Here is a 21,461-nt window from a genome sequence, read left to right as displayed (position 1 = left end):
GTTATCAAGCCAATCTAGCATAAGAAGGAAGTAGAGAAGCTTCCCTGTAAAATGTAATGGATGAACAAGAAACGGAGATTACAGAGACATGCTGTGTGTACTGTGTTGCACGTCTGTGTGCAATCCAGCTAGTGCATGTACAGTATGATCCCAAGACCTTTGATCCGTGCGGTCTCTGAGCTTCTTGCGAGGGGGAAGGCTTTTCTTTTAGAATCCTCTCCTCTCTGTCTCATACGTCTCCATTGCAGGGGCCTACACTGCATTTGCAATGATACCAAAAGAGAAGTTGACTTATGAAATTCACATATCTTTTGAGCAAAATGTTTGTGGCGATGTGAAGTTGTTTTCTTGCTTGGTGAATCATTTAGAATGGATACATTTAAGAGGAAACAGAGACTAATCACAATGATAACATTGCCCTTTCCTATTGGTTCATACGTCTTCATCCTCAAGCTCAAATGACTATTAAAATGATTCACTGATGCCTTACTGAAATCAATCTATTAATAAATACAAGCCAAGCAACCTTGCAGCAGCTAGCTATGCTGTGCCACGGCCTATCAGAAAGGCAACACTGATCATCAACACCCTCTCTCTCTCTCATATACATCATCCATACATAAAAACGCAATAACTCACCACGTCAGGTGCCATCTCTAAACTGAAGCTCATTATGGTAGCACAGTGATTGGGCCTTACAGACAGAAAGAGCCCCAAAACGCTGCCATTGTTGTTAACCAACTGACGAACAAAACCAACAGGCCGTGGATGTCGGAGCCCCCTTGTGTTGGTTGCTGGAGATCCTCTGTGTGGTTGAGCAGCTGAGAATGAGTGAAGAGGCGGATTTCTCCATAAATTAGCATCAGTCTCTTCCTTGCTCTCTTTCAAGGCCTTGTCTTACACACAGCCAGGCTTTATAGAACTAGAGAATGGCTCCCATGGCAGCTTCAGATGTATGCTGAATAATAGATGGTTGAATGAACAAAACGGCCTTCCAGTCGGCACAGTGCCATGGTAGAGAGAGAGAGGAGCCATACTGGAGAAGTCTGGCCAATGGCAAGCTGAAGACAAGATGTTATTTACTAGGCATCATTTAAAGTCACACCACCATATAAGGCAACATTAGGTTTCACTACCATTATTACCAGCAGTAATAGACATACAACCCTTCCCCAGTAGAAGTAAGAGTGGTGCTGTAGAGCAACCCATAATCCTCCAGTAGCAGTTCACACTCTCCTCTCCTCCTAGCCTAGCGTCTGAGGGTTGACTCAGGCGATCATTAACCATAAGCCCCTGCAGCACAGTAACTGAGACTGGGTGGGAGGAATTCTCCCTCTCTCGCTTACTGACACTGCCACTCAACCCACTTAGCAGCACTGATGCTTAAGATGGTTCTCCTCATACTCTTGGTGCCTGTTCAGTCACTTGTTCATCCTTATTGTTATATGCCACCCCCTATGTCTTTATGGTTCATTTGGATGACTTACATTATATACAGCATTCCTGAGGAGTTCAGGCTTCTCTAGCATGCTAAAATATTCCCTGTATTGCCATTCTTACAGTAGTAGAAGACAATTCACAGTATTATTCTCAATGATCCAGCTCAATCTCCTATTTGCCTTTGTATTTCACACCCCACGGCCACTACCCTGAGATGCATAGGAACACAGTGACAGCAGCACGGGCTGGATTATCTAGGACGGCACTGGGTGAAACTGCATCATTGATATCCTTTTTAAAACATGTCTCGCCCAGCCCAGTGATAAATATGGTGAATAACAGATTAACACGCTTGACAATAATAAACTACAAATCCCCAGCTGCAACCCTGACAGAATTCCCTAAAAGCCTTTACCTCAGGCCTAAATCACAAATCGAATCACTCAGTCTGTGATCCATTATTAGATCCATAATCTCAGACTTTGAAATCAATGAAACAGAACTATGTACATACAGTGCATTTGGGAAGTATTTAGACCCCTTGACTTTTTCCACATTTTGTTACATTACAGCTTTATTCAAAAATAGATTACATTTTTTTAAATCCTCAGCAATCTACACACAATACCCAATAATGACAAAGTGAAAACATGTTTTTAGAAATGTTTGCAAATGTATTACAAATAAAAAACAGATACCTTATTTACATAAGTATTCAGACCCTTCGCTATGAGACTTGAAATTGAGCTCAGTTGTATCATGTTTCCATTGATCATCCTTGAGATGTTTCTACAACTTGATTGGTGTCCACCGGTGGTAAATTCAATTGATTGGACATGATTTGGAAAGGCACACACCTGTCTATACAAGGTCCCACAGTTGACAGTGCATGTCAGAGCAAATACCAAGCCAAGAGGTTGAAGGAACTGTCCGTAGAGGTCGAGACCGGATTGTGTCGAGGTACAGATCTGGGGAAGGGTAATAAAATGTCTGCAGCATTGAAGGTTGCCAAGAACACAGTGGCCTCCATCATTCTTAAATGGAAGAAGTTTGGAACCACCAAGACTCGTCCTAGAGCTGGCCACCCGGCCAAACTGAGCAATCGGGGGAGAAGGGCCTTGGTCAGGGAGGTGACCAAGAACCCAATGGTCACTCTGACAGAGCTGTAGAGTTCCTCTGTGGGGTCTGAATACTTATGTAAATGTCATATTTCAGTTTTCTTTACTTTTTATAAATTTGCAAAAATTTCAACAACAAAAAAATTATATTTGTCATTATCGGGTATTGTGTGTAGATTTGATGGGAAAAAAACAAATAAATCAATTTTAGAATAAAACTAACGTAACAACATTTGAAAAAAGTAAACGGGAATGAATACTTTCAAATGCACCATAAAAAAGTGCAGTGAGGCAGGTCCAGGCAACAGAAGGCTAGAAGGCCAGCGGAAGTGTGATCATCCACACTACTAAAGGGTGTAAACAGTGAGAGTATACACATTCTTTCTAATTTATCACAGACAATAACTGAGTGGAAGGCTAATATGACCAGCTATTGTCACCAGGCCTTGATAATGTCTGGCCTAGGGTAAGACAATCAGTCAAATAAAGTAAATCTACATTTGTTTAATTAGGTCTAGATGCTCTAAGAGGAAGGACAGAAAACAGGGCGATAAGATAAATACAAAAAATATGACATTTCACCATAGGCAGCATGCAAAACAACATCTGTATCTTTTATAACACCTTCAGAGCCTCTCATTCGCATGAGAAGACCCATCAGCCAGATGTTAGTGTCACCTGTCTGGACTCTGGGGAGATAGTGTTAGATGTCCTATGAGGGTAAAAGCTCTTTCAGAGCAGAAGCCACGTAAGCCTGGATACAGACCCCACAGGACCTGCTATGTTGTTCAGTCACAGCACAGACAGCACAGACCGCCCTCCCCTCCGCTGCACTCTCTCTCTCTCACGCACACACACACATACACACACACACTATCTTGACGCTCTGAGGGTGCACTGTCACTTCGTAAACATCAGCCAGGCAGAAAACACACATACTGTAGGGCAGGGATCCCCAACTGGCAGCCTGCGTGTAAGTTTTCTGTTAAAAAATAAAACATACAAATGGGTGGGGGGGGGGGGGGCATAAGACTGTAAAAACACCAGCAAATCAGCTCCAAGTGATTTTAATTTTGGAAATCTGTTCCAAAGTATTCCTATTCATAGAGATATTTACATTGTGTGTATAAAACATTACAAACACCTTCCTAATATTGACTTGAACCACCTTTTTCCCTCAGAACGGCCTCAATTCATTGAGGCATGAACTCTACAAGCTGTCGACAGCGTTCCACAGGAATGCTGGTCCATGTTGACTCCAATGCTTTCCACAGTTGTGTCAAGTTGGCTGGATGTCCTTTGGGTGGTGGGCCATTCTGATACATATGGGAAACTGTTGAGTGTGAAAAATCCAGCAGCACTGCAGTTCTTGACACACTCAAACCAGTGCCCCTGGCACCTACTACCATACCCTGTTTAAAAGGCACTTACATATTTTGTCTTGCCCATTCACCCTCTGAATGGCACACATACACAATACTCAATTGTCTGAAGGCTTAAAAATCCTTCTTTAACCTGTCTCCTCCCCTTCATCTATACTGATTGAAATGGATTTAACAGCTGACATCAATAAGGAATCATAGCTTTAACCTGAACTCACCTGGTCAGTCTGTCATGGAAAAAGCAGGTGTTCCTAATGTTTTGTACACTCAGTGTACGTGATAATATGCAAATGCAGGGCAAGTTTTGAAATTATTATGTTTTAGTCAAATATTATATCTGTTTGGGCTTCTTGAGGTCAATTTGCAGTCTACAAATGATTTGTAATTATGTTCTGCCATCCGCTCAAAAAAACTAATTGGCCAGCGGCTGAATCTAGTTGATGATCCCTGTCCTACAGGATATTCTTCCTAACAGAGAGAGGAGACAGAGAGAGAATGCCACCAGAGCCCCCCTGCTGTAGTAGTGTCATGCTATGTTAATTTTTATTTTTTATTTCACCTTTCTTTAACTAGGCAAATTCTTATTTACAATGACAGCCTACCCCGGCCAAACCCAGACGACGCTGGGCCAATTGTGCACCGCCCTATAGGACTCCCAATCATGGCCAGATGTGATACAGCCTGGATTCGAACCAGAGACTGTAGTGATGCCTCTTGCACTTAGACAATGTATTCAAATATAATTGATATCCAATATAAATTGCTGCTATTTGCTTCTCCAGTGACATTAATATAGAGGCAATGTGGTGTGGCTGAACTCAAAGGCTCAATAAATGTAAACAAAGGAGCGCAATTAACGGAGCTCTGCCCCAGACCCCCCCCCCCCCCCCCCCCCCCCCCCCCCCCCCCAGGGACCATGACAGTACACAGATCGTTCTACCCAGCAACAAAGCGTGCAGCCTTTCAAACACACTGACCCTAAATCGAGCCAGACTGAAAGCCAATGTCCGACTCCGAGTTTCTAAACCTTGTATTTTACCCTGGCGTCTTCTAGGGTGCATATAAGAATTGACCTCAGTTATATGATTCCTTCTTTCGAACGTTCCTGGTCTCTCCCACATGTCCAGCGGCCTCATCAATGGGCCTACAGAAGTTCATTGACAGATCTCCTGTCACCTGAAGGCTGGGTACAATATAATTATATGCAAAATAGCTACATAGATAGGGATGCTGATGATAAAGGTGACCAAACCACAGTGATGGACGCTATGTCTACTACTTGACAAGCCCTCAGCACTGGTAAGGTAACCAAGCAGGCACAAAAGCTAAACGTCGATTTACTTATGATTCGTTGAAATGTAATAATGAAACTGTAGCCTATGCTTTCCCGATTTTGTCTCGTGTCATTTAGCTTGCAGGTCTATTGATGCAGTTCCACAAGGTCAAAACATTTCTGAATGTGCATATCCTGTAATACCCACCTTTGACTTGCGTTTCATATTCTCCTATGATCTCCTTGTCCTTCTTGACTCTGGTTTGAGATGACATTTTTCGTGGGGGCTTGCGCAAGAGGTCCTCTATGATGATTCTCGACTCCAGCAGCGTTGTTCTCCGTCCTCTGCTCTTTGTGTCCGATTAGCTCAATGCAAAAAATGTAAACTCAAGTTTCAAGTAACGCTAATCACTTAATGAAGAAATGAAACGCGAAATTCTATAGTGAGCTCCCTAATGCTCACCTGCAGAGGGCTATGTCTATTTTATCTTGAAGAGAAGTACTACGCTTTTCTTGATAAAGCATGCCATCCAATGCAAAAACTGCAGCGGAGAAAAACAAAACCCTTCTACTCAAAGAAAGAAAATAATGGAAATAGAATGATCGTGGGTGTAGGCTAGGCGTTCACCCATTTCGATTATTTCTTTATTTCTAGAGTGCCCAAAAATGAATATTTTTTGCGTTCGCAGTGGACCAGTCTTTGATTAGCTGTGCGCTCTGAGATTTTGCGCTGCAGGGACATATGAATTGAGTCGAACGTCACACGAGTCTCCTCCCGTTGTAGAACTCTCTCTCTCTCTTACTCTAACTCAATCCCACACATTTTGTTGCATGAAATGTGGTATCTGTTAAGCAGTTTTTTTCTTTAATTTGATATGATTTCTTGCATTTTCTTCAATGTCGGCTAAATAGTGTCTGATTCTGCCAGTTAGTGTCTTATTCCGTCATAAATCAAATCAAATTGTATTTGTCACATGGCCGAATACAACAGTGAAATGCTTACAAGCCCTTATTAACCAACATACCTATAAAAAAAAAAGAAATAAAATTAACAAATAATTAAATAGCAGCAGTATTGTGCAGGGGCACCGGTTAGTCAAGGTAATTGAGGTAATATGTAGGTAGAGTTATTAGATAATAAGCGTACACAGCAGCAAGGGGGGGGGGGGGGGGGGGTGCAAATAGTCTGGGTAGCCGTTTGATTAATGTTCAGGAGTCTTGTGGCTTTGGGGTAGAAGCTATATAGAAGCCTGTTGGACCTAGACTTGGCGCTTCGGTATCGCTTGCTGTGCAGTAGCAGAGAAAACAGTCTATGACTAGGGTGGCTGGAGTCTTTGACAATTTTTAGGGCCTTCCTCTGACACAGCATGGTATAGAGGTCCTGGATGGCAGAAAGATTGGCCCCAGTGATGTACTGGGCCATACAGTTGCCAAACCAGGTAGTGATGCAACCAGTCAGGATGCTCTCGATGGTGCAGCAGTAGAGGACCCATGAGGACCCATGCCAAATCTTTTCAGTCTCCTAAGGGAAGGAGGTGTTGTCGTGACCTCTTCACGATTATCTTGGTGTGCTTGGACCATGTTAGTTTGTTGGTGATGTGGACACCAAGGAACTTGAAGCTCTCAACCTGCTCCACTGCAGCCCCATCGATGAGAATGGGGGCGTGCTCAGTCTTCCTTTTCCTGTAATCCACAATCATCTCCTTTGTCTTGATCACGTTGAGGGAGAGGTTGTTGTCCTGGCACAACACGGCCAGGTCTCTGACCTCATCCCTATAGGCTGTCTCGTTGTTGTCTGTGATCAGGCCTACCATGTTGTGTCATTGACAAACTTAATGATGGTGTTGGAGTCGTGCCTGGCCATGCAGTCATGAGTGAACAGGGAGTACAGGAGGGGACTGAGCACGCACCCCTGAGGGGCCCCCGTGTTGAGGATCAGCGTGGCTGATGTGTTGTTACCTACCCTTACCACCTGGGGGGCGGCCCGTCAGGATGTCCAGGATCCAGTTTCAGAGGGAGTTGTTTAGTCCCAGGGTCCTTAGCTTAGTGATGAGGTTTGAGGGCACTATGGTGTTGAATGCTGAGCTGTAGTCAATGAATAGCATTCTCACATACTGTAGGTGTTCCTTTTGTCCAGGTGTGAAAGGGCAGTGTGGAGTGCAATAGAGATTACATCATCTGTGGATCTGTTGGGGCGGTATGCAAATTGGAGTGGGTCTAGGGTTTCTGGTGTTGATGTGAGCTATGACCAGCCTTTCAATGCACTTCATGGCTACAGACATGAGTGCTATGGGTCAGTAGTCGTTTAGGCAGGTTACCTTAGTGTTCTTTGGCATAGGGACTATGGTGGTCTGCTTGAAACATATTGGTATTACAGACTCAGACAGGGAGAGGTTGAAAATGTCAGTGAAGACACTTGCCCGTTGGTCTGCGCATGCTCGGAGTACACGTCCTGGTAATCCGTCTTGCCCTGCGGCCTTGTGAATGTTGACCTGTTTAAAGGTCTTACTCACATTGGCTACAGAGAGCGTGATCACAGTCTTCCGGAACAGCTGATGCTCTCATGCATGTTTCAGTGTTACTTGCCTCAAAGCGAGCATAGAAGTAATTTAGCTCGTCTGGTAGGGTGGTGTAACTGGGAAGCTTGTGGCTGTGCTTCCCTTTGTAGTCTGTGATAGTTTGCAAGCCCTGCCGCATCTGATGAGTGTCGGAGCAGGTGTAGTACGATTCAATCTTAGTCCTGTATTGATGCTTTGCCTGATTGATGGTTCGTCGGTTTGGCATAGCGGGATTTCTTATAAGCTTCCAGATTAGAGTCCCGGTCCTTGAAAGCGTCAGCTCTAGCCTTTAGCTCAGCGTGGATGTTGCCTGTAATACATGGCTTCTGGTTGGGGTATGTACGTACAGTCACTGTGGGGACGACATCATCAATACACTTATTGATGAAGCCAGTGACTGATGTGGTGTACTCCTCAATGCCATCGGAAGAATCACGGATCATATTTGAGTCTGTGCTAGGAAAACAGTCCCGAAGCTTAGCATCTGCTTCATTTGACCACTTTTTTATAGACCAAGTCACTGGTGCTTCCTGTTGTAGTTTTTGCTTGTAAGCAGGAATCAGGAAAATAGAATTATGGTCAGATTTGCCAAATGGAGGGTGAGGGAGAGCTTTGTACGTGTCTCTGTATGTGGCGTAAAGGTGGTCTAGAGTTGTTGTTTTTTTCCCCTCTAGTTGCATATTTAACATGCTGGTAGAAAGTTGGTAAACCAGATTTACGTTTCCCTGCAATAAAGTCCCTGTTCACTAGGAGTGCCGCCTCTGGATGATCTTTTTACTGTTTTCTTATAGCCGTATACAGCTCATTGAGTGCGCTCTTTGTGCCAGCATCGGTTTGTGGTGGTAAATAGACAGCTACGAAGAATATAGATGGTGTACATCTCATCTTGAGATACTCTACCTCAGACGAGACTTCCTAAGATATCGTGCACTAGCTGTTATTTACAAATATACATAGACCGCCACCCCTTGTCTTACCAGAGGCTGCTGTTCTATCCTGCTGATACAGTGTGTAACCCGTCAGCTGTAACCAGCCAGCTGTATGTTCTGTAAAATTCTCCATAACATGTGTGGCCATTATACATTTCAGGGTGGTCCGCAAGACTAGTGCACAAGACTTTTCCAGAACATGGGTGTTCCTTTCAGATGAGCTAGCAGGATGACATGTCTGGTTATTTCTGTAAAATGTATCTATAGACTGTTGCTATGGTCCTACATGCATGCACCTGTCTTAGTCGAGAACATGTCTGTATTTTTGAACTTTTTCTGTGGCTCTACAGTTTCCATGCCCTAATATGAAACAAAACTAAAATTAGTGCAAGGCAATAAGATAACGGTGTCTAAATGCCAGAGGAGATGAGTCATTAAGAGGAGTTACTGTGTGTGACGTGAGGAGAAAACATTTATAAGAAGTGTGTGCCAAAACTGGAAAGTTAGTTGTTTTCATGAACCAGCTCGACTTTTATTATGTCTTAATAAAAGTCTATTTGAACTCCGGCTCCGGTATTTGTGAAATATTATTGACTGAATATTTCCACGACATTATTCATGTAGTCGTTCAGCCACGACTCTGTGAAACACAAGACATTTCAGTTTTTAATGTCCCGTTGGTAGGATATACGTGCTTGTAGTTTGTCCACTTTATTATCCAGCGATTGTACATTGGCCAATTCTACCGATGGCAAAGGCAGATTAGCAACTCATCACCAGATCCTTACAAGGCACCCCAATCGCCTTCCGCAATATCGCTGTCTTTTTCTCCTGCGAATGACAGGGATGAGGGCCTCATCGGTTGTCTGGAGTAAATCCCTCTCGTCCGACTCATTAAAGAAAAATTATTCGTCCAGTTCAAGGTAAGTAATCGCTGTTCTGATATTCAGTAGCTCTTTTCGGTCATAAGAGACGGTAGCAGCAACATTATGTACAAAGTAAGTTACAAACAATGTGAAAAAACGAACAAAATAGCATGATTTGTTAAGAGCCCATAAAACGACAGCCATCCCCTCCTGCGCCAGTAAATTTGTTCTGTTTAATTGTTATCAACAACATGATTACACAGGTGACAGGATCTGCTATTAGAAGCTCTGTCAGTTCATTGTTCAATGTATACATTTTTTTATTCTTCTGTTTTGCTTTGTAGTGTGTTAACCAATAAATTAAATTCATGTTTTTATTTAAGCTGCATTGGCCAAAACACATTGATAATTATCTATTCAAAGAGAAACATAGCAAACCCAATGTAGTGCTCATTGCTATGGCAACCCCCCTCCAGCTGTGCTAACTCACATTACTTCCATGGCTGTGGCCCTTATATAGGCATATGTAATACCAACAGCACTAAGTTCCTCCATTGTGGTGAGGGATAACCTCTGCTGTCATCGGACTCTCACGTTAATGTGTGCAGACATCACACACTGTTATATCACACACACTTGATATTTATTTATTTTTATTTCACCTTTATTTAACCAGGTAGGCTAGTTGAGAACAAGTTCTCTTTTACAACTGCGACCTGGCCAAGATAAAGTAAAGCAGTGCGACAAAAACAACAACACAGTTACACATAAACAAATGTACATTGTGTGCAAATGTAGAAGGTTAGGGAGGTATGGCAATAAATATACCTGTGTACAGGTACAGTGATCGGTACGCTGCTCTGACAGCTGATGCTTAAAGTTAGAGAGGGAGATATGTCTCCAGCTTCAGTGATTTTTGAAAATCGTTCCAGTCATTGGCAGCAGAGAACTGGAAGGAAAGGCGGCCAAAGAAAGTGTTGGCTTTGAGGATGACAAGTGAAATATACCTGCTGGAGCGCGTGCTATGGGTGGGTGTTCCTATGGTGACCAGTGAGCTGAGATAAGGTGGGGCTTTACCTGGCAAAGACTTATAGATGACCTGGTCAAGGGAAGTCAAGTCTGGGGTGAACTGTTGTTAGTTGTAAATTTTTTGAACGGGGCATGCTTATTTAAGATGGTGAGGAAAGCACTTTTAAAGAGCAACCAGGCATCCTCCACTGATAGATGAGGTCTATATCCTTCCAGGATACCCGGGCCAGGTCGATTTAGAAATGCCTGCTATCTGAATTGCGTTAGGGAGCGTTTGACAGTGATGAGAGGTGGTAGTTTGACCGCGGACCCATTACGGACCGCAGGCAATGAGGCAGTGATCGCTGATATCCTGGTTGAAGATGGCAGAGGTGTATTTAGAGGGCAAGTTGGTCAGGATGATATCTAAGAGGGTGCCCATGGTTACGGATTTAGGGTTGTACCTGGTAGGTTCCTTGATAATTTGTGTGAGATTGAGATTGGCATCTAGCTTAGATTGTAGGACGGCCGGGGTGTTAAGCATATCCCAGTTTACGTCACCTAACAGTGTGAACTCTGAAGATAGATGGGGGGCAATCAATTCACATATGGTGTCCAGGGCACAGCTGGGGGCTGAGGGGGGTCTATAACAAGTGGCAACGGTGAGAGACTTGTTTCTGGAAAGGTGGATTTTTAAAAGTAGAAGCAAACTGTTTGTGCACAGACCTGGATAGTATGACAGAACTCTGCAGGCTATCTCTGCAGTAGATTGCAACTCCGCCCCCTTTGGCAGTTCAAATCAAATTTATTTATATAGCCCTTCTTACATCAGCTGATATCTCAAAGTGCTGTACAGAAACCCAGCCTAAAACCACAAACAGCAAGCAATGCAGGTGTAGAAGCACGGTGGCTAGGAAAAACCAAAACCTAGGAAGAAACCTAGAGAGGAACCAGTCTATGAGGGGTGGCCAGTCCTCTTCTGGCTGTGCCGGGTGGAGATTATAACAGAACATGGCCAAGATGTTCAAGTGTTCATAAATGACCAGCATGGTCTATTAATAAAAATCACAGTAGTTGTCGAGGGTGCAACAAGTCAGCGCCTCGTGAGTAAATGTCAGTTGGCTTTTCATAGCCGATCATTAAGAGTATCTCTACCGCTCCTGCTGTCTCTAGAGAGTTGAAAACAGCAGGTCTGGGATAGGTAGCACGTCCGGTGAACAGGTCAGTGTTCCATAGCCACAGGCAGAACAGTTGAAACTGGAGCAGCAGCATGGCCAGGTGGACTGGGAACAGCAAGGAGTCATCATGCCAGGTAGTCCTGAGGCATGGTCCTAGGGCTCAGGTCCTCCAAGAGAGAGAAAGAAGAGAGAATTAGAGAGAGCATACTTAAATTCACACAGGACACCGAATAAGACAGGAGAAGTACTCCAGATATAACAGACTGACCCTAGCCCCCCGACACTGTCACGACTTCTGCCGAAGTTGTTGCCTCTCTTTGTTCGGGCGGTGTTCGGCGGTCGACGTCACCGGTCTTCTAGCCATCATCGATCCATTTTCCATTGGTTTTGTCTTGTCTTCCCACACACCTGTTTTCAATCCCATCCATTACCTCTGGTGTATTTAACCCTCTGTTTCCCCTCATGTCTTTGTCAGAGATCCTGTCAGAGTCGTGTGTATAGGTGGCAGGGAAGTCAGGCGCAGGAGAGTCAAACGGAGTGTAAAATGGAGTCTTTTAATGAATGTCCAAATACATGCTCCATAACACTAATAAGAAACGAACATAAACAAATATGGGTACGAAGACCCGTCGCGCACCTATACACATAAAAAACAATACTAACAAGAAAAAATCTCTGACAAAGACATGACAGGCAGGATATAACCCCACCCACTTTGCCAAAGCACAGCCCCCACACCACTAGAGGGATATCTTCAACCACCAACTTACCATCCTGAGACAAGGCCAAGTATAGCCCACAAAGATCTCCGCCACGGCACAACCCAAGGGGGGGCGCCAACCCAGAAAGGTAGATCACGTCAGTGACTCAACCCACTCAAGTGACGCACCCCTCCTAGGGACGGCATATAAGAGCACCAGTAAGCCAGTGACTCAGCCCCTGTAATAGGGTTAGAGGCAGAGAATCCCAGTGGAGAGAGGGGAACCAGGTTTAATTTTGATTTATACAGACTAGTCACATTTTAGGTTTTGACGTTATTATACCATGTGGGTGTTGGGAAGGATTTTTAACAGGAAGCCAGTGTAGGGAGGCTAGCACTGGAGTAATATGATCAAATGTTGGGGTTCTAGTCAGGATTCTAACAGCCGTATTTAGCACCAACTGAAGTTTATTTAGTGCTTTTACCTAGAAGTAACAAAAGCATGGATTAATTTTTCTGCATCATTTTTGGACAGAAAGTTTCAGATTTTTGCAATGTTACGTAGATGGAAAAAAGCTGTCCTTGAAACAGTCTTGATATGTTTGTCAAAAGAGAGATCAGGGTCCAGAGTAACGCCGAGGTCCTTCACAGTTTTATTTGAGACGACTGTACAACCATCAAGATTAATTGTCAGATTCAACAGAAGATCTTTGTTTCTTGGGACCTAGAACAAGCATCTCTGTTTTGTCCGAGTTTAAAAGTAGAAAGATTGCAGCCATCCACTTCCTTATGTCTGAAACACAGGCTTCTAGCGAGGGCAATTTTGGGGCTTCACCATGTTTCATTGAAATGCACAGCTGTGTGTCATCCGCATAGCAGTGAAAGTTAACATTATGTTTTCGAATGACATCCCCAAGAGGTAAAATATATAGTGAAAACAATAGTGGTCCTAAAACAGAACCTTGAGGAACACCGAAATTTACAGTTGATTTGTCTTAGGACAAACCATTCACAGAGACAAACTGATATCTTTCCGACAGATAAGATCTAAACCAGGCCAGAACTTGTCCGTGTAGACCAATTTGGGTTTCCAATCTCTCCAAAAGAATGTGGTGATCGATGGTATCAAAAGCAGCACTAAGGTCTAGGAGCACGAGGACAGATGCAGAGCCTCGGTCTGACGCCATTAAAAGGTAATTTACCACCTTCACAAGTGCAGTCTCAGTGTTATGATGGGGTCTAAAACCAGACTGAAGCATTTTGTATACATTGTTTGTCTTCAGGGAGGCAGTGAGTTGCTGCGCAACAGCCTTTTCAATTTTTTTTGAGAGGAATGGAAGATTCGATAGTTTTTTATATTTTCTGGGTCAAGGTTCGGCTTTTTCAAGAGAGGCTTTATTACTGCCACTTTTAGTGAGTATGGTACACATCCGGTGGATAGAGAGCCGTTTATTATGTTCAACATAAGAGGGCCAAGCACAGGAAGCAGCTCTTTCAGTAGTTTAGTTGGAATAGGGTCCAGTATGCAGCTTGAAGGTTTAGAGGCCATGATTATTTTCATCATTGTGTCAAGAGATATAGTACTAAAACACTTGAGTGTCTCTCTTGATCCTAGGTCCTGGCAGAGTTGTGCAGACTCAGGACAAATGAGCTCTGGAGGAATACGCAGATTTAAAGAGGAGTCCGTAATTTGCTTTCTAATGATCATGATCTTGAATTTATTATTGCTGAAGTGAAAGCCATCCTCTCTTGGGGAATACTGCTTTTTAGTTAGCTTTGGCGACAGTATAAAAAATAAATTTCGGATTGTTCTTACTTTCCTCAATTAAGTTGGAAAAATAGGTTGATCGAGCAGCAGTGAGGGCTCTTCGATACTGCACGGTACTGTCTTTCCAAGCTAGTCGGAAGACTTCCAGTTTGGTGTGGTGCCATTTCCGTTCCAATTTTCTGGAAGCTTGCTTCAGAGCTCGGGTAGCTTCTTTATACCAGGGAGCTAGTTTCTTATGACAAATGTTTTTAGTTTTTAGGGGTGCAACTGCATCTAGGGTATTGCGCAAGGTTAAATTGAGTTCCTCAGTTAGGTGGTTAACTGATTTTTGTCCTCTGACGTCCTTGGGTAGGCAGATGGAGTCTGGAAGGGCATCAAGGAATCTTTGGGTTGTCTGAGAATTTATAGCACGACTTTTGATGCTCCTTGGTTGGGGTCTGAGCAGATTATTTGTTGCGATTGCAAACATAATAAAATGGTGGTCCGATAGTCCAGGATTATGAGGAAAAACATTAAGATCCACAACATTTATTCCATGGGACAAAACTAGGTCCAGAGTATGACTGTGACAGTGAGTAGGTCCAGAGACATGTTGGACAAAACTCACTGAGTCGATGATCCTTTTTGGAGTGGGTCTGTGGACTTTTCCATGTGAATATTAAAATCACCAAAAATTTGAATATGATCTGCTATGACTACAAGGTCCGATAGGAATTCAGGGAACTCAGTGAGGAACGCTGTATATGGCCCAGGAGGCCTGTAAACAGTAGCTATAAAAAGTGATTGAGTAGGCTGCATAGATTTCATAACTAGAAGCTCAAAAGATGAAAACGTCATTTTTGGGGGGGTAAATTGACATTTGCATTGTAAATGTTAGCAACACCTCCGCCTTTGCGGGATGCACAGGGGATATGGTCACTAGTGTAACCAGGGGGTGAGGCCTCATTTAACACAGTAAATTCATCAGGCTTAAGCCATGTTTCAGTCAGGCCAATCACATCAAGATTATGATCAGTGATAAGTTCATTGACTATAACTGCCTTTGAAGTGAGGGATCTAACATTAAGTAGCCCTATTTGGAGATGTGAGGTATCATCCGCATAGCAGTGAAAGTTAACATTATGTTTTTGAATGACATCCAAAAACACGAGCTCTTTCAATAATAATCACGAGCTCTTTCAATAATGGCAGGAATGGAGAAGGTCTTTATTCTAGTGAGATTGCTAAGGCGAACACCACCATGTTTAGTTTTGCCCAACCTAGGTCGAGGCACAGACACGGTCTCAATGGGGATAGCTGAGCTGACTACACTGACTGTGCTAGTGGCAGACTCCACTAAGCTGGCAGGCTGGCTAACAGTCTGCTGCCTGGCCTGCACCCTATTTCATTGTGGAGCTAGAGGAGTTAGAGCCCTGTCTATGTTGGTAGATAAGATGAGAGCACCCCTCCAGCTAGGATGGAGTCCGTCACTCCTCAGCAGGCCAGGCTTGGTCCTGTTTGTGGGTGAGTCCCAGAAAGAGGGCCAATTATCTACAAATTCTATCTTTTGGGAGGGGCAGAAAACAGTTTTCAACCAGCGATTGAGTTGTGAGACTCGTCTGTAGAGCTCATCACTCCCCCTAACTGGGAGGGGGCCAGAGACAATTACTCGATGCCGACACATCTTTCTAGCTGATTTACATGCTGAAGCTATGTTGCGCTTGGTGACCTCTGACTGTTTCATCCTAACATCGTTGAGGGATCTAATATTAAGTAGCCCTATTTTGAGATGTGAGGTATCACGATCTCTTTCCATAATGGCAGTTCTATCTTGTCGGAAAATGTAGTAATTGGGGATGGAAATTTCTGGATTTTTGGTGGCCTTCCTAAGCCAGGATTCAGACACGGCTAGGACATCTGGGTTGGCGGAGTGTGCTAAAGCAGTGAATAAAACAAACTTAGGGAGGAGGCTTCTGATGTTAACATGCATGAAACCAAGGCTTTTACGGTTACAGAAGTCAACAAATGAGAGTGCCTGAGGAATGGGAGTGGTGCTGGGGACTGCAGGGTCTTGGTTAAACTCTACATCACCAGATGAACATCGGAGGAGTAGGATAAGGGTACGACTAAAGGCTATAAGAACTGGTCGTCTTGTGCGTTCAGAACAGAAAGTAAAAGGAGCAGATTTCTGGGCATGGAAGAATAGATTCAAGGCATAATGTACAGACAAGGGTATGGTAGGATGTGAGTACAGTGTAGGTAAACCTAGGCATTGAGTGACGATGAGAGAGGTTTTGTCTCTAGAGTCAGCAGTTGAGCCAGGTGAGGTCACCGCATGTGTGGGGGGTGGGACAAAAGGGCTGTCTAAGGCATATTGTGCAGGGCTGGGAGCCCTACAGTGAAGTACGACAATCACTAACCAAAACAGCAATAGACAAGGCATATTGACATTAGGGAGAGGTATGTGTAGCCGAGTGATCATGGGGTCCAATGAGTAGCAATATGTGAGTCAGGGAGCCGATTCAGTAATCGCTACTACGCTAGGCGAGCTGGAGACACGGTGATTCAGACAGCTAGCACGCTGGAGCTAGCAGATGGGCCCTCGGCGATGTTGCAAGGGAAGAGCCTGTTGAAACCACCTCGGACGATTACGTCGGCTGACCAGTCGTGATGGATCGGCGGGGCTCTGTGTCGGCAGTAAAGGGTCCAGGCCAATTGGCAAAAGAGTCTGGCAGTCTGGCAGGTATTGACAGAGCTGAGGCTGGCTGGTGTCATAGTTAACGGTGAAGACCCCTAGCAGTGGCTAACTGACTACTAGCTAGTAGCTAGTTAGCTGGCTAGCTTCTTATGGGGGTTCCGGTTCTAAAGTATAAAGATAGCAGATCCGTACCACATTGGGTGAGGTGGGTTGCAGGAGAGTATATTCCGTCAGTAGATGGAAAGTGAGATTAAAATATATACGGAAAAATTAGGAAAAATATAAATAAAACGATATTTACACTGGACGGGACAAGACAAAACACACGTCCGACTACTACGCCATCTTGGACGCTAATAGGTCCTGTAGTGGGGTGGCAGGGCAGCAGTCATGTATCGGTGGGGGGATGTGAGGAGAAAAGATCTGGGGGTATGTAAGTCTGTGTGGGAAATGTACATGACTGCATGTTGCTTTAATATGCGGCTCTGATCTCTGATATGCAAGTAGAAAGCCAATGTGTGTGTGTAAGGGTACATAGGTGTGCAAGGCCAGTGTAGTGTTGATAGCTATAGGTAGGCTTGTGCTGTTTGTTCCAGGGATAAGTGCCTTGCTCAAGGGCACATCTACAGATTATTCACCTAGTCGGCTTGGGGATTCACATCAGCGACCAGTTGGTTACTGGGGCAACACTCTTAACCGCTAGGCTACCTGCCACCCTACATGAATCCTAGCCCAGTCACTGTGACTGGGATTATACATCAACACCTTCGGCACCTCTTTAATATCATTGAAACTCAATTCCAAGTCTCTGTTGGAAATCATTTTTGTCTTCATGGTACTTCCTGCTTTAAATAAAGATGAATAATTGACTTATTTAGGCCCATCGCCCCATGAACAACATACAGTAGGCCGTCAACGATGCTTCTCTAGCAAACTTGGCTTTGAGCAGTCTTCTCCATCTCATTCCAGGAGTTGACAATCTTTCTGTGCTCTGGTTAGATGTAATAATAAATAAATAAATAAAATAAAGGTTAGATGAAAAGCAATCCTCACATGAAGGATTGCACACAAACACTCACTCAATGTATGTTGGATCTGTAGATTGTTTTGCTAAATGGAGGCGTCATAGATGCAAGTACTGCAATGTGTTACACATGCTGAAGATGATGATTATAAGCATGGCAGAAAAGATGTGAATGTTTTGCTGGCTGTGCCAATGTTATTGAAACTGAGTCCTAAACATTGTGTTGGCTCTGGAGCTGAGCTGAGTGTGAAAAATGGTCTAGCACACATTAGAAGCAAAGGAATATACTGTAGGATTGATGAAACTCGAAACTCTGATTGGAGACGGCTATAAAGTACTATTACGTTATTATAAACAACACAATGAAAAATAGCAGTGCTCCATTCTAAATCATTCACACACATCTGATTCTCACTTTTGGTTCAAGTGTTCAGTCGATTAAACCTATACCACATATGCACTTGATGTTTTACAGTAGTGTCAAAATGTGTCATGTTTGTTTGTTAGGCTGGCTCTTCCTTCCTGTACATCTGTCTGCTATGTTATATGGGGGGTGGCAGTCATGCATGCGCATAACTTGACTCGCCTGACTCGTTATTTTCAGCTCCTAGTGGAGCAAAGGGCCTCAATGGTGCATCTTCAGCGAATTCTGTTCTGGGCGGTTTTCTTGACTTCAATCCAGGTGGTTCCTGCATGCCTTTTTCATCTCAGTCTCCACAGTCCTGAGTTTATTATATATTTTTCTTCTTTTTGTGGATCCATTTGTAAATATCCAAGTATTCTGCTGAACACTGCACATTGCTGTATAAGAAACGCCTGACTTCACCTGAAAGACTTCCTGCCATCTCCCTTGGCCGTGAGACATCTTACTGTCTCACATCTTTATATACATTAGATTTCATGTGCAAATTGTTCCAGATATAGACTCTGCAGACCAATGTAAGGAAGAGTAAAACAAAAAAAATGTAATGATTCAAGACCCTCCTCTCTTGACACTTTTAATTGGAAAATAATGTCCATCAAATGCATTAACACCCTACAAGATGAGTCAGAGGTTGTCTTAGCATATGCACAAACTGTTTACGTATCACCCTCCATTAATTCTTGGAAGATAGGTAGATAATGGCTTTTAAATTACCGTGATGGCACTCAAGTGTAAAGCTCATTGTGCCTGAGCCTTGTCAGTGGGAGTGGGTTGCGACATGAGCTCAGCACAGTGCTTCCTCCTATGAAGACATGCTAGTACATAAATTAGATGTGGAGATGAAACAGTCTGTCTGGAGAGTCTAATTTATCTGAGAGAGTGACTCTCTAAGCCCCCAGAACGTAAATTCCCACTTATCTGGGCAAACTCTGAACATGCCCCTCATGCCTCAGGAATAAAGATGCCAAAAATAGGATGTGGTTTCTCCCCCCACCCTGCTTACCAGCCCAGTGCTGTCTGAAGATATTTTCTGGCTGATGAACACCTGCCTAAGGAGAATACATAGCCCGGTAAGTAATAGTAGCTGTATGAGCTGATGCATGAACATCAGGGAGAACATGAACCTTTTACCATAGTGTTTGAATGAAAAATACATGAATGAAAATACAGATATACTTACCTGGCAGGGCAAACACCTTGATCATGAAGGAGGTTCACCCAGGGAGAGGCTCAGTTGCTGCACTCCGGCTGTGCTGACCGTTGCAAATTCTCCAAATGTGACAATCTCCACTGCATCATTTGTGTTAGTCAGAGCACAAAAAGAGATTTCAGGAGTGCGCTTAGCTACTCAAGTTACTGCTAGTGTTGATAAGTTTGTATGAAGTGAGGTTGTTCTCTAAAAACAGCTTCTAAACTGAACTAGTCGCTGGTCAGTGAGGAAAAGAGGAGGGGGACACCCATTATTCACCTGTGATGCTGACCAGCTGTTTGAAGCGCTAAGAGACTTGGATAAGAAGACCCCTACTCCAGAGTGACACCCTGATGGATTCTGCTCCTTTGTTTACTACAAAAGTCCTCGCCTCTCCCCCCTCCCTTCTCCCCCTCATTGCTAGGCATCTCAGGGGGGAGGAAGCCTGGGAAACTATGACTTCACTGTTTTTCAGGCACAAAGATCCATTGTGAAGCACGTTCAGTATTTCATTCTAAAGTGCCAGAGTGGGAGCCACTGCTAGTCTCCACACCAAACTGAGGCACAAGGGAAACAATGTCCACACCCAGGGATTCTGTCTGGGCCTTGTCAGAGAAACATAATTAGAATCATACTGTAAGAGAGAGAAATAATGAATATAATATAACACTTTGGTATTTGAAACCCTACATTGAGGTTAATTTATGTGGTGCTGTGGTGTTTCTCTGTATATACTTTCTATAATATGCTACATAATTTGCTTTTCCTACGAAAAACAACTATTAGAACTAACTTTATACAAACTGGATACGAAAAGTGGTGTCTCTTTACAAATGCAGCAAATGATCTCTGCTTGGGAATATTCCCCCCCAAAATTATAAGTGATATATCCAAATAGTGTAAAATCCAGCAATATTACACCTTGGGATCAGTAGCTAAATGAATAATACATTTCTGACATATTATACCACTGGGAGAAAGGAGAGTGTAATCATCTGTTGATGTAAAGCGGTAGGAGTGAGAGAGTGTGAATACCCAACTTGACCTTTGACTGCTGGAGGTCAGAAGTCAGGGCTCATCAGAGGTATGAGATTGCAGAGAGGGGGATAAGCTTCCAGGAGAGATCCATCATTTTCCTCTCATCTCTTCTCCTCTAGCTCGCTCACTTAATCCATCCAGGGATGGCTTTGCATTGACATTATAGCCTTTCATATCACCAATAATCCCTGAGAAATGGCTAAGGCGCTGTACTCTCCCAGGCTCAGAGGAATCCCTAATGGGAGCAATATACAGTACTTTCTCCAGTGTAGGATTGGTTTCCTCACAGTCCATACTGGGTATGTAAAAATTGTTACTCACCATAGACATGTCATACCCGAATGGAAAATAAAATGAGTCATGTCACTTTCTGTCTATTGATTCGATGCGGTGGGTGCCAGCGTTGGGTTGCATTCGCTTCATATTGATTAAGTTTAGATTCTCTCTCAGTTCACCAAAATGACATTTTCTTGAAGGTCTGCCCTTTACAGTGACAAGAAATATGCATGAGATGACTGCTGACATAGCTGATATCTTTGGTAAAAAATGAAAAATCCATGCCAAATAATTACTATAAAATAACAATATTCACTGGAACAGAAGAAAAAAATTATACCTGAAAGAGATCGACCCTGCTCGCCGTATTTGCTGGTTTGTGATCCGCTAGCATCGCAGGAATAAGGCAACCTCAAAGTTACACACAGGCAGGGGAATTCCATAACAATACTTTTTTGTTGGCATTGTTAGTGACCCATTCTATTCCACATTATGAATACACACAAAAGAAACATGTCTTGTTATGGTCCCATTAATTGTCATTACCCAAGACATACGTGCCCCTGTACACTCATTAGAAAACTTCATTATTTCCTGCATCATAAACTGGCCT

At 43.5% G+C, this 21,461-nt stretch overlaps 1 protein-coding gene and 1 non-coding gene across 3 annotated transcripts in view; one reads left to right on the top strand and one right to left on the bottom strand.

Annotated features, from left to right (window-relative positions):
- The window catches only part of LOC129847208 (SLIT-ROBO Rho GTPase-activating protein 3-like), a 118,194-nt gene extending 112,224 nt beyond the window's left edge, over positions 1 to 5,970 (bottom strand). The window contains exon 1 of one of the 2 annotated variants that reach the window (XM_055915031.1): positions 5,422 to 5,970. In XM_055915031.1, the coding sequence (XP_055771006.1) occupies positions 5,422 to 5,488 (67 nt within the window). In that variant the 5' untranslated portion in view covers positions 5,489 to 5,970. The remainder of the gene's footprint in view (positions 1 to 5,421) is intronic. The other variant, XM_055915040.1, reaches the window with a different exon arrangement.
- Positions 5,971 to 19,517: 13,547 nt separating this feature from the next.
- LOC129851621 (U1 spliceosomal RNA) lies at positions 19,518 to 19,678 on the top strand. Its single transcript, XR_008758995.1, has one exon. It is a non-coding gene; the product is annotated as a U1 spliceosomal RNA (small nuclear RNA).
- Positions 19,679 to 21,461: the final 1,783 nt, after the last annotated feature.

The sequence above is a fragment of the Salvelinus fontinalis genome, chromosome 3 (genome assembly GCF_029448725.1).
Source record: "Salvelinus fontinalis isolate EN_2023a chromosome 3, ASM2944872v1, whole genome shotgun sequence".
NCBI classification, from domain to species: Eukaryota; Metazoa; Chordata; class Actinopteri; order Salmoniformes; family Salmonidae; genus Salvelinus; species Salvelinus fontinalis.
The sequence above is the reverse complement of the archived record's forward strand: the minus strand, read 5'-3'. Positions and strand labels throughout refer to the sequence as shown.